Here is a 12,283-nt window from a genome sequence, read left to right on the forward strand (position 1 = left end):
ATATCCTGCCACGGCTTTCTGTTTCTGTCTAAAACTACGTGAAAATGGTGCATTTATTAGCTGCCAGAACTAAGAACAAAATGTCCTGGGGGAGGAGGCTCTCAGACCCTACAGGTCTGGGCTAACCCCCGAACGGTTCCATCTCCTAGCAACCACCTCTGGCGCCACTAGAGTAGACCTTTACTTTCCCGTAGAGGGAAACTACGTCAGAACATACTACAAAATAAAACACGCATGACTGAACTTTAGAGCCCTGTTTACTTGACTCCTCAGTTGGACAACATTTAAGCCTAGCTGATGGTGTCTGAATGCTCCATGCCATAAAGATGCCTGACACTCAGCTGTAAAAGTGTGGTGGTGGCTGCGCCATGGTCAGGGCCATAAAAAAACTATTTTGAAGGAGTCCAACCCATGAGATCAAACATGTCTGCCCTGCTCTTTTTCTGTCTTTGCATGTGAACATTTCTTTTTGCGGTCTGTGCTTGTTAAGCAGGTGTGAGCTTTGTTTGTTTGGACAGATGGCATTAGCTTTCACTTCGGCTGACAAAACATCGACCTGATGCATTGCTGTGAGCATGCAAACCATCGACCCACATGGGGGCACAAGAGATAGTTGTCATGGTTTTTGCCGTTATTATGACTTTTGTGAAAGGCAGGGGTACATTTTGATGTAAGGGTTTATGAGCACTCAACACCAACACCTACTAATGCCAAAATCAACACACATGCACGCACACAGAAAGAGAACTCACAGGATTTGCGGTTGGCTCTGGACCTCCTCCTCTCCCTAGGCTGTGCCCTCTGACTCGGCACCTGAGTGGCAGACTTCACGATGCGCTCCATGATCTCGTCCGCGGGGTCGTCTGTGCAAATGGTCGGGTCATCATTCGCAGATGACCATAAACTGCTGCGGCCTACTAGAGATCCTAGTGACAAAAAGGAACATTTCAGGGACTGGATTGTGATTGGTTTACAGTATGGCTGCCCTACTCCAAGGCACGGCCTGGCCTTGTGCATTCACAATATATGGGAATCGACCCTGTGTGTTAATCAGAAGCTATCTTACCCCTGCTGGCTCGGGTTCTTGTGCGGAGGCCAGGAACCGTTGAGGAGCTGCTGTCGCTGCCTTGGAGGCTGCCCTTCAGAACGGCCTTCATGTTTTCATGCTCAGCAGCATCCTCTGCGTATCCCAGACCCACAGCCTCCGGAGCCTCGGGGCCTGTGCCACCAAACTTCCCTCCCTGAGGATAAACGAGGACAGGGGAGAAGGGGGCAAGACATGGAGAGGGGGAGAACAAGAAGCATCATCAGGTGCATTCATCAACATTAACATCACAGTTATCATTATATGCAAACATTCATCTCTGGTGAGTCTGAGTCTGAAATGTAACTCGACACCAAGCACTTCGGAAAAGCAAATGTCCACAGGTTAGTAATGGCTGTCAGGAATCACACTGAAGACACAAATGTCTGATATTAAGTTGCATTCATAACTGTTCAGTAGTTCACAATTCCATAAATCATCAACTAATCACCCATTAATCATGTGCATTTCAACACCATGCATTTAACATGTTACATTTTCAGCATCTCAGTTAGGATGCACAAATACACCCAATAAGCTAAGGTTATGACATTTCACTCCAGAGTGATAAATGAACAAGAAATGTTCAAATCATTCGTCCCACCAACAAAATACACAAAAACAACCCATAGGAGCTAATAATCTGGTTGAGAACTCATAAAACATCATCTTCTGATTGTAACATTCTCTGGTCTTCTGCATGATTACTGTCAATTTAGTTCTTACAGAATGTTTTGTTCCATGTAGAACCAAATTAGGTTATGGATGGAACTGCATGCAAGTCCACTGACAAAGAGGCATTTGAGGAACTGTCTGTTCTACTCAAAAGGTCAGTGTTGACTATGGGTGGTCTAGTTAGTGTGAACCCTTTTTGTACATATATATAAACATAAGCGTGAACAGAGTAAGAGCATTGTTGGAAATGTATGCAGTCTGTTTGTGATCAGTTCATCAGAGTCACTATGTATAGGTCAGTACCTGTAAATGTAAAAACAAAAAATAAAAGTAGTGACATAAACACACAAGCAGTTATGTGATGTGTGGCTTTGAGCTGAATCTGGGCTCTGGTCACTTTGTCTTGTTTACGTGCAGAAAGTCAGCAATCTCCTTTGTGTGTGTGTGTGTGTGTGTGTGTGTGTGTGTGTGTGTGTGTGTGTGTGTGTGTGTGTGTGTGTGTACGTGTGTGTGTACGTGTGTGTTTGTAGGTGTGTGTTTGTACGTGTGTGTGTGTGTGTGTGTGTGTGTGCGCACGTGCGTACTCAAGTGTGCGGTGTAAGACACTTATGGACTCCATATGCTGACCTCTTTCTGAGCCATGGTCCAAGAGGGCGGGGCTTATAAGGTCTAACCTGCATCTAAACAGCCCTGAGCTTCTTAAAGTCTAGTCTGCATCAGTGACCACTCTTCTCCATTATCCTTTACCAGTTCTGGTTTAAATAAGACACATCTCTTCTTTTTACTTTCTTTCCTTGTTTCTCTGTTCTGTTTCTCTGAAACAGACCCATACACACAAATAAAAAAGGAATAAGCACATTCAAATTCATGGCTAATAAGTGGACCAAACCCACAGATGCTCTTTATCAGTCTATTGGACACATGCACACACCTCCCCCCACACCCCACTCCCTCTTCCTCCTCCTCCTCCTCCTCCCTGGGAGCTGTAATGAGATCCAGGACCAATCCTCTGGGCTGCAGATTTGCCTTCTAGAACACTAAGAGCCCGTCGCTAAACTATCTGAGTGCAGAGAGACTTGTTAACAGCGCCAGGGCTGTTCAGATTCATGATGTATGAACAATCTCTCACAGAGTCTCTGCACAGAGTAAAAGCAGTGATTGAATGCACACGCCATCAATGACAAGACGGGGCTTTAATGTGGGGCTTCTGAAGCCAGCGGTCTGCTTTGCTGTCTCTCTGCATCAAAGATCTCTGACAGAGATGTTGAAAGGCTGAACATTCAAATGCCTGAGACTGGCAGTTCAACTGAGGCCATATGGAGCAAGTGTGTGTGTGTGTGTGTGTGTGTGTGTGTGTGTGTGTGTGTGTGTGTGTGTGTGTGTGTGTGTGTGTGTGTGTGTGTGTGTGTGTGTGTGTGTGTGTGTGTGTGTGTGTGTGTGTGTGTGTGTGTGTGTGTGTGTGTGCGTGTGCGTGTGTGTGTGTGCATATGTGTGTGTGCATATGTGTGTGTGTGTGTTTGTGTGTGTGTGTTTGTGTATGTGTGCGTGCGTTTGCATGTGTGCATGTTTGCGGATGAGAAGGCAGAAATGTTTTCCAACCCTAGAATGGAGCGTGGGGTAAAACATTATCTCATGCATATAACCATTGTTCCCTGAAGGTATGGGAGGACACCCATGACGTGGCAGAGCACACACCTCCTTCACTGACACACCCCTGAACAATGGCCAGGATGCTGCCATCCCCCGTACGGAATGAGCACGCACACCCTCAGGCAGAGGCAGGCCCTTACTGTTATAAGACAGTGAGACAACCTCCACAATCCTGTGGGAGAGCCACTGTTTACACAGCACCCTGCCATGAGCTGGATTAGCAAAACAGACAAACAGACATGGTGCGTGTGAAATATATGTACGGCTGGGCACACGCAGTACACGCAGCCTCCTCTGAACACCAGAGGTACTGCAACCCTGAGGACAGGGTCGACTTACTGAAAGGGAACACACAAGCAAATGAAACAGGCATTACATGAGTGCTGTCATGCAACACACCCACACCTACACACGCGCGCACACACACGTCGCGCACACACACGTCGCGCACACACGCACACACACACACAGTACTGTACCTCACCATCCTCTTCATCCTCACTCTAAGGGTAAAAGAATCATGAAATAGAGAGGCAAAAGTTGTCAGGAGTTTACATGACCAAACAGAATTAAAAGAATAAAAAGGACAGAATGAACAAGAAGAAAGAAGAAAGTGAAATAACTAAAGTAAGTAAAGTATGAGTGAATGCGTCGAGGATTATCATTTCTAAAGGGATTTGTGTGCATTTCTGTTTACTAGGAAGTAGAAGGGTCCGCCCGCGTGGTTACTTACCAGTTAAATAAGCATAGTGAGTGTAAGGCCCATACATTTTACAGCCTTATGTTGAATTTCATAATTATCAATGAGTGGTCGCAACCTGTGTTATTCATTTTACATTTCCTTGCAGACTAATTATAGTATTTTCGTGTTAGTCTTTCTCCTGGTGGGTTAAGGTGTCTTGTGTGAAAGGTATGTGCTGCATTCTTTCAGAGGGCTCAGTGTTCTCCTCTTAGATGCTTCCGCTGATTCCACTGGATGTTTGGTTTACTCATAGCCTTGTGTATATCTAGTGTTGCTATTAATTAGGGCCATGGTTTAGACACATACCCAATGCCTATGGCTGTCTTACATTTAGAGTGCCTGCACGTTGTCGTCAGGCCTCACTGATATTTTGTACTGTAAACTGTGTGTGTGTTTGAAGCATCTGCCAGGAGGTGAGCACATGAGCACAGCCAGCTCCCCAGTGGGTTAAGTAGGTGGAAGGGCTCTAGTAACGCCCCTACCTGTGTTGGAGGACCCACAGTGAGGCTCCCCATCGAGGAGGAGGAGGGCTGGATATGCTAACATGGGAAAAGCCATAGGCCCCGCTCCGTCAGAACCAGTAGTCATGTTTTTAATAGTTGCCAAAGGAAGCCAACACTTTGAATCTGACTGGTGGTATTGTGAGGTTGGCACAGGTACATTAATGACGCGCACACAAATGTGCGGATATAACAGTATGGGTAGCACAGGGCAAATGAGCACTTACATCTGTGATCATCTTGCCTCGGGTCTTGTTCCTCTCTCTGTGGTTGGCCCGTTTCTGTTTCTGCTGCAGGACGCGCTCGCGGGTGGTACGGTACTCCAGCGCAAACTCGCTCAGAATCTTACTGAAGCGGTGCACACTCACGTCGCGCACGGTGTACGGCGGGTGGCCCAGGAACAGCAGGAAGGCATGGAACCTGGCAGGACAACAGGACACATGCATGAGCAGACCACCACAGGACACGGGCCACTTTCGTATTAGCCTCGGGGTACGTGACACAAGCCCAGTATAAGGCAAGCTTACCTGTTGATGATTCTGCGGTGGACGATCTTGAGGATGATGATTCGCTCTGCGCAGTCCTTCAAAAAGTCGGACATCTTCTGCTTCAGCGACGGTTTCATCTCGTGCTTGGATATGACCTTGAGGTGGTCCCATGATGCTTTGCACCTCCGCTCCATCTGGCATAGGTTCTCCTGGAGTTGGTCAAAGTCCACCTGGACAGAGCGTATCGTAAATACACCACATCTGTTAGCATCGTTTCACCGAGGGGTCAAAGAGGCCGTCCAGAGAGGGTGTTTATTACCGGTGCTACGATAAGGGCAAAAACCTTGGACATCAAAAATGCCAAGGAACTTACTGGAGACCCGAGTGAAAAATGTAAAGTCACAGAGTGTGCTGCCACACAGCTGCAGATGGTTATGTCTGGTCAGATAAGTGCTTCCTTTTGTTCAGCTGCTCTCGGGTTACAAACCCTCTACTGCCCTGAGTAAAGTCTGGCTCTCTGCTCCAATGTGAATTTTTTACTCATAACTATAGCTTTCCTCATACCTTGGCAGAGCGGGTGATGGCCCCGATCTCCGAGTAGAGGTCTGTGCTGTCTGGAAACCGCTCCACCACGATGGAGCACGCGTGGTGAAGGAGAGACTGTTTGTGCACAGTGTCCTTCACTTCTGGAACTTTCTCCAGATAGTTCAGCTCAAAACCCTTTGCCTGAAAACAGAAATACACACACGCACACAAAAATACAAAATCAAAATACAACTTCTCTGGGTTAAGTGGGTCAAATGAGACACAATATGATGTAAAACATATTCAATGAACTAATGTAAAGTTCTATCTGAAACACAACACACATTTTTGCATTTCTGCATTTCATAAAAGCATGCAGTAACAAGCAGTTTGCTGCCCCCACTGTTAAATGTTGACTTGAATGGTTCACTGGATCCCTTAAAAGGGCTTAGGGAAAAACGTAATTAGTTTATGATTAACAGATCCCCAATCAGTTTCAGGAACATAGGGTAACTCCCTGGCCTGGGCCCAGCCTGTTCCAAGCTACACCACAACAGAGCTGAAAAAGGGAAATGTCCTACAAGACATCATTTGCTCTGAATCATAATTTGGGTTTGCTTTGATCGTTTGCCCATTTCTAATGGTTTACCGTAAATGACAATCCCAAGATGTTAAAAGCTTCAACCAGCAGTCTGTTTACTCATTTTGACTACTTTTCAGATTTGTCCATAGTGTGTGTCCCTCTCAGATCAAACAATGGGACCTCAATTTATTCACAGCACATACACTCACTCACACACATACACACACATGTGCACACACAGCTGAACACACACACCCTCTTATTCTTTCTTTCAGCAACCACTGGCAGACATATGATCCCACTCTTAGATAAAAAAAAATAAAACTACACCGAAGCCCTAAAAAGGCAGACAAGTTTTGGGTGCCGAGCTAGTCATTCACAAAAAGCGGTCGTCTGCCAGAAGACAAATGGCACTCAGAGATCACAGCTGCTAACAGAGAGCGCTGTGTTAGCCCGGCCAAGAGAGTATGGCAGACGCCCTGGAGAAGAGGGGGAGGGGGGGGGGGTGTGCTGCGGTGGTTCAGCTCCAGGCCAGACAGACAAACGGATGGATCCATGGACAGGAGGAAGGATGCCCACTCACGTTTGAGCCGTTGAGGAAGTTGCCGATGGCGAGCAGTGTGGACAGAATGTGGCGCAGTGTCTTGTTCTTCTCCAGCTGCTCCATGCCTTCTTTCAGGTCCTGCATGGGCTCAGCCACTTCCTGAGAGAGAGGGGGGTGGGGGGGGAGTTATAATATTTTGCTTTCCAAGTATGCTCATTAGGGCTTGTTGCACGCTGCTGTTGCTGAAAGGTCAACATATTTCTCATTTTGTTCTTTTTCACTCTGAAACAAGATGCATGCAGAGAGAACAAGACGTTTTCTTTAATCCACATCTTTATGAGTAATTATACCACTGTTATAAACTCAAACAAAACAAACAGCCTAGTGGCCAATAAAAAAAGGATCATCCTTTTATCTCAACATCCCTAATGGGCTTCCTTCACGACACGTCTCCCTTTGGAATAAACACAGTGACCAGGGCCAAGGCACTGTGAGGTCACAGTTATGTAAACCCAGTGTGGCACTGGGGGGGGGCCCTGACCTTCTCGATGGTGTCGTAGTCCATCTTGAAGGCCCAGAGCTGCAGGCGGGCGGACAGCTCGGTGATGGAGGAGAGCGTCAGGAGGAACTGCTCTGCGCTGCCCAGGGGGACGTCCGGGCTCAGCAGCTGGGCCTCCTGGATCTTCTGCTTCTCCTCCTCCGTGGGGATCATGGTCAGGATTTTCTAATGCGGAAACAGAAGAGGAGATGATGATGAGAGAGTTAGAGCCAGAGAGGGAAAGGTTGGGGAAGCGCATCACACGTTATCTGCTGACACACTGGCCCCTGGGTGAATGCTGATCTGATGAAGTCGGATGACCTTGATGAAGGTCAAGTGATTCATCATGTCAGGGAGTGTCTGTACGGGATGAGATCTTTTGCTCATTGTTCTCACACACACACACACACACACACTCACACACACACTGACGACAAGACAAGAGGCAGTCCAGCTACATGTTTTCCCTGGTGAGCGCCTGTGTGGAATAGCGAACTCCCCTGTGGTTGTCTGTGGGCCAAATGTCATCCTTCCCACCACAGACATTCAAGGTAGGGCAGAGTATCACTGAGCAGCTTTCCCATGGCACAGAACACACACATACCGAACGAGTGAGAACAGAGAGGATGTGGCATCACTGCACAGCCCACGGAAGGTGTATATTATGGTCTGTAGACGACCTTACGATGTGCCCGCTTTGCTAACCTTTAATCATCTTGGTGATTAATAACGAGACCATTGGCAAAAAAACACCCCATTCCAACAGAGAAACCACATGTCTTGTCGATGTGGTGGCAAATCCCAACTTACCAAGCTTTGATTTCGAGTAAAAAGGCATTCAGTGGTGTAGTCACACAGAAAATGTTTGTATTCTTTGAGCACAGGTTTTGAGAGTTTATTTTGGACGCTGCACTTAAACATAATGGTTTTGTTTACCAGCACTGTCACAGCTAGTGTCCTCTTTACTGTTTATAACTGAGCTAAGGGACATGTATTCGGTCAAAAATGCTTTCATGTTGAGATCTGGAAATGTTTATAAATGATATATGTATGCTGTCTGAAGAAAGTAGGAGAAAGTAAAGTCGTAAACAGCACATCTGTTAGCACATAGCACAAATGTATTTGCTATGGCCACTGTATCTACGTTCAGTCGTGTAGCAACAACGTAAAAAGCGTACCTCTATGCCCTCCTTGTTCAGGGCGTACTCATCGAAGTTGAGGATGGCCGTCTTAATGGTACGGGGAGGGGGAAGTACAGTCAGGCCAATGTTGATGGGCGTTACTTCTTTTGGAGTCCAGGACAATAATCTCCTGACGTTTGCCATCTGTAGCTGTTTTCTGAGCACACACACAGACACACACACACAAATGCAGACAGAGAGAGAGAGAGATAGAGAGGAGAGAGAAAGAGAGAGAGAGAGAGAGAGAGAGAGTAAGAGTAAGAGAGAGAGAGAGAACGAATGATGAGAAAACACCATGGTAAACAAAACACACTTCTGCTGTCTGCTGAGAGTTTGTCTTCCTGCTTTGATAGAATGTTGGCAGTGCCCCTGCTGTAAAGTGTATTTCATGTAAGGGAGACAGCTCCCTGGACCTCTGCAGCCCACTTCACAGTCTTGCTCAGTCACAGTCCTCTCAGCGGTGGTTGTAACTCAGGCTCATGGAGCACACTTTCATCCTAATCCTACTTTAGTTCCGCTACAAGAGGACAGGTCAGACTGGCCCCGTGTCACAACAGGCCCCATCATTGATTTTCCCTCTCAGACAACCATACAGTATAAAGAAAATCCACAATATATGGCACCCTATGGCACAAGCCCTAGACTTTATTCCCACTGTGCAAGTCCTTTTATTTCAGAGGATGCAATTGAGGTTGAGATGTTTATGATATGGATCTACACACAGCCAAGATAAAAAAGAACAATTCAGCCTGGACTTTCGGTTTCTACTGGTTACTGAAATGAATGGGAAAGGAATGCCTTTCATGTGGGCAATTACTATAAACTTGCCTTCATATGATATAAATACAGATCTGATGTTATGCTAAGTGCAGCACTGTTAAACATGTGAGCACCTGAGGGCTATTTTTGGGACTTTGATAGGACATTTTTCAGAGGTCTGGAGACGGCAGTTAGGGCATTTTTTACTGGCCATGACAGGCGGAAGGGGCTGGGAGCTGATGGGAAGAGTGAAATTGACTTCAGCTGCTGGAAAGCGTTTCCAAGGGTTAGGCTGCGGAGCGCCTGCATCCCATATATTCCTGACAAACTTTAATACATCTTACCGAAGCTATCATTAGCAATTAATCAAATTCCGGAATAAAAACAGATAAATGGAGCCATAGTCAAAATATGTGCGATAGAGTTGTCAAATCTCAGAGTAAGCAGTGTTACATTCACTTGTAATGAGCACCTTCTCCTCACTGGCTCCCACATAGACAGGGTATATTTTCTGATAACGATGATAGCTAACTACAGGATGTGGTCATAAACTTAATCCAGATACGCTAAATATTTATAGCATTGCATTTATCTCTGCCAGGATTTGAGATAGGAAAGGACAGATAAATGGTGGAAAATTTGTCAGTGCCATATGAATTAGACCATTGAGCTATAGCATCTCTCATCTTCCTCATATCTCAAGCCCTTACATCTCATTCTAACGGCTCGACATCCTGGCCTAAGGCCTACATGTATTTTAGAAGAAAGGTGGAGTTCATGCACTTGGATTGTAAACTATTCACTATACTGCAAGCACTCTGTTATAATGTGATATTGAATGGAAGATGCATGTGATTTATGGACCTCATACCTATTTAATCTCAACTGAAATGGACCTGAACTCAGATATCCCTTTCTGGAGGAGGACAGCGCTAAATCTGAGCTGAAATATCCCAAAAATGTACAGTGACATAAAACATAACAATCCCGCAGACTCCACCTTTGCGACTGGTAGCTCCTTGGACTTGGTCTCAAACAGGTTCTCTAACTTGGACGTGTCCACCTTGACCGGCTCTAGCTTGGACCATAAGGACTCCCTGTTGTTCTTCTGGCCTGGGTACTGCCAGTCCGAGGGACGGATCTCATTCCAGAACAGGCGGATTGTCTTCCTCTTCTTCTGGAAGAGTGGCGCCTCGCCCCGGTTCGTCATTGGGGAGCCTGGAGGCGGGTATGGCGGGGGGGCCATGAAGGGTTGGAGGGGGTGGCATCCGCATGCCGGGCATGGGTGGGGGAGGGGGGCAGCCCATGAGGGGAGGAGGGGGAGGCAGCATGGATAAGCAGAGGGGTGGAGGCAGCGGGGAGGCGTGAGGTCTGAGGACGTAATCACGTTGACCGTGTCCAGGATGTCCACGTCGTCCTCCTCCGTCAGGGTCGGTGAAGTTCATCTCCTTGATGCGCAGCTCACGGGGGCAGGCCATCAGCTGGTCCCAGATTTGGTCCGACTCCTTTTTAGGCGGTGGGGGCGGAGCAGTCGGCGTGGACGGGCTCTTGTCCAACAGCGACTGCGTTTGCTTCTCCAGCAGCTCGACCTCCGGCGGCGAACCCAGCCCCTTGACCAGGTCGCCGAACTTCTCAGCCACCGCCCGCACGTTGCCCTGGTTGTCCAGGTGGCTTATATCCGTCTTCTTGATGTTCTCCTCGTTCGCCTGTTGCCGGGCCTCTAGTGTGGAGATGCGGTTGGCCAGGTCCTGGCTCACGCTCTGCTTCTCATCCTTCTCAGTCTCTTTCTCCTTCTCCTCCTCATCTAGTGGCTTTTTGTTCTGGCTGTAGAGTTTGTCCAGCTTGAAGCGGGAGCCGTTGAGCACCTTACTACATTGGTCATTGGCATCCACATCTTCGGACCACTGGCCTGAAATGAGAGGACACGATCAGGACAACATGTGCAGATTGAGGTTATATGAGTAGTGAAAACCCATACCCTCAGTGACTTATAGTACCTCTGTGCTATGAGTAACCGTACAGGAATTTTGAGTGAGCGTGGTGTTAGTGTTAGGACAACTGTGTTTCTCCTACCTGAGTTATTATCACCGCTGAGCTTCTCCTCCTTCTCCTCTCTCTCCAGTGTGCTGCTTGCTGAGGAGATGCTGGAGGCTGAGCAGTTGTCCTTCTCGTTCACCTCCTCGTTCTGCCCTCTCCTTCTCACTCAGGAGGCTGCTCTCCTCCACCTCCACCAAGATACGCTCCTTTTCGGACTCCTCTTCACCCTCCATCTCTAACTCAGCCTCCTCCTCTTCCTCCTCCTCTACCTCTTCCTCCACACCTGTCTTCTCTTCTTCTTCCTCCACCTGTGGCTGCCGCTCCGCTCCTGGCTTCTCCTCTACCGCCTGCTCCTCACTCCTCTCCTGCTGCTCCTCTATCTGCGGTGCCTCCGGTTGCGTCTCCTCCGCAGGTCTGTCAGGCTGCGCTGGCGTCGGGACGAGCTCCTCAGCTGACTGCCGCTGGTCTGGGCCAGAGGGGGAGTGTGGGGAAGCGCCTGAGGGAGGTTCTGAGGGGGAGGCAGACGGTGGCGGCTCCACTTTCTGAACGGGCAGGAGTCTGTGGGTCACGGCTTGGCTTAGACCGGGGCTCATTTACTGAAGGACGTGGGAAAAAAAGGAAGCAAACATGAGAGAGGCAGAGACAGAGAGAAACAGGCAGACAAGAGTTTTTGTACAGAAAAATTCCCTCTCCTTCTCTGGGAATGAGACTCGGAAAGCCATACATTTCAATTGCCCTCAAGTGCATTTTAAGTACCTGTCTAATAGTGGTAATTACTTCAAGAGAACAATCTGTTTTTTTTAGATAAACACTGATATCAAATTGAGGGACACTGAACAACAGCCCTTGCACTCTTTTGTTAATCAGCCTTTGTGATGGTGTTTGGCATCTGTGTGTATAGCGTTACATACTCTAGTGATAGAGATTAGACATAGCTTACAGTCTGTCTCACACCACAGCTGTAGGTACCCCTTCCC

The 12,283-nt window shown here is 47.6% G+C and overlaps 1 protein-coding gene and 1 pseudogene across 1 annotated transcript; both read right to left on the reverse strand.

The window, feature by feature from the left end:
- Positions 1-663: 663 nt before the first annotated feature.
- On the reverse strand, positions 664-11,460 carry LOC122132561 (annotated as a pseudogene).
- Position 11,461: 1 nt separating this feature from the next.
- Positions 11,462-11,899, reverse strand: LOC122132562 (uncharacterized protein C53C9.2-like; the record flags this gene model as incomplete). Its single annotated transcript, XM_042707237.1, has 1 exon — positions 11,462-11,899. A coding segment is annotated over exon 1 (438 nt), but the record flags the coding sequence as incomplete, so codon positions are not given.
- Between the last annotated feature and the right edge of the window lie 384 nt (positions 11,900-12,283).

This window comes from Clupea harengus, unplaced genomic scaffold (assembly GCF_900700415.2).
Source record: "Clupea harengus unplaced genomic scaffold, Ch_v2.0.2, whole genome shotgun sequence".
NCBI classification, from domain to species: domain Eukaryota; kingdom Metazoa; phylum Chordata; class Actinopteri; order Clupeiformes; family Clupeidae; genus Clupea; species Clupea harengus.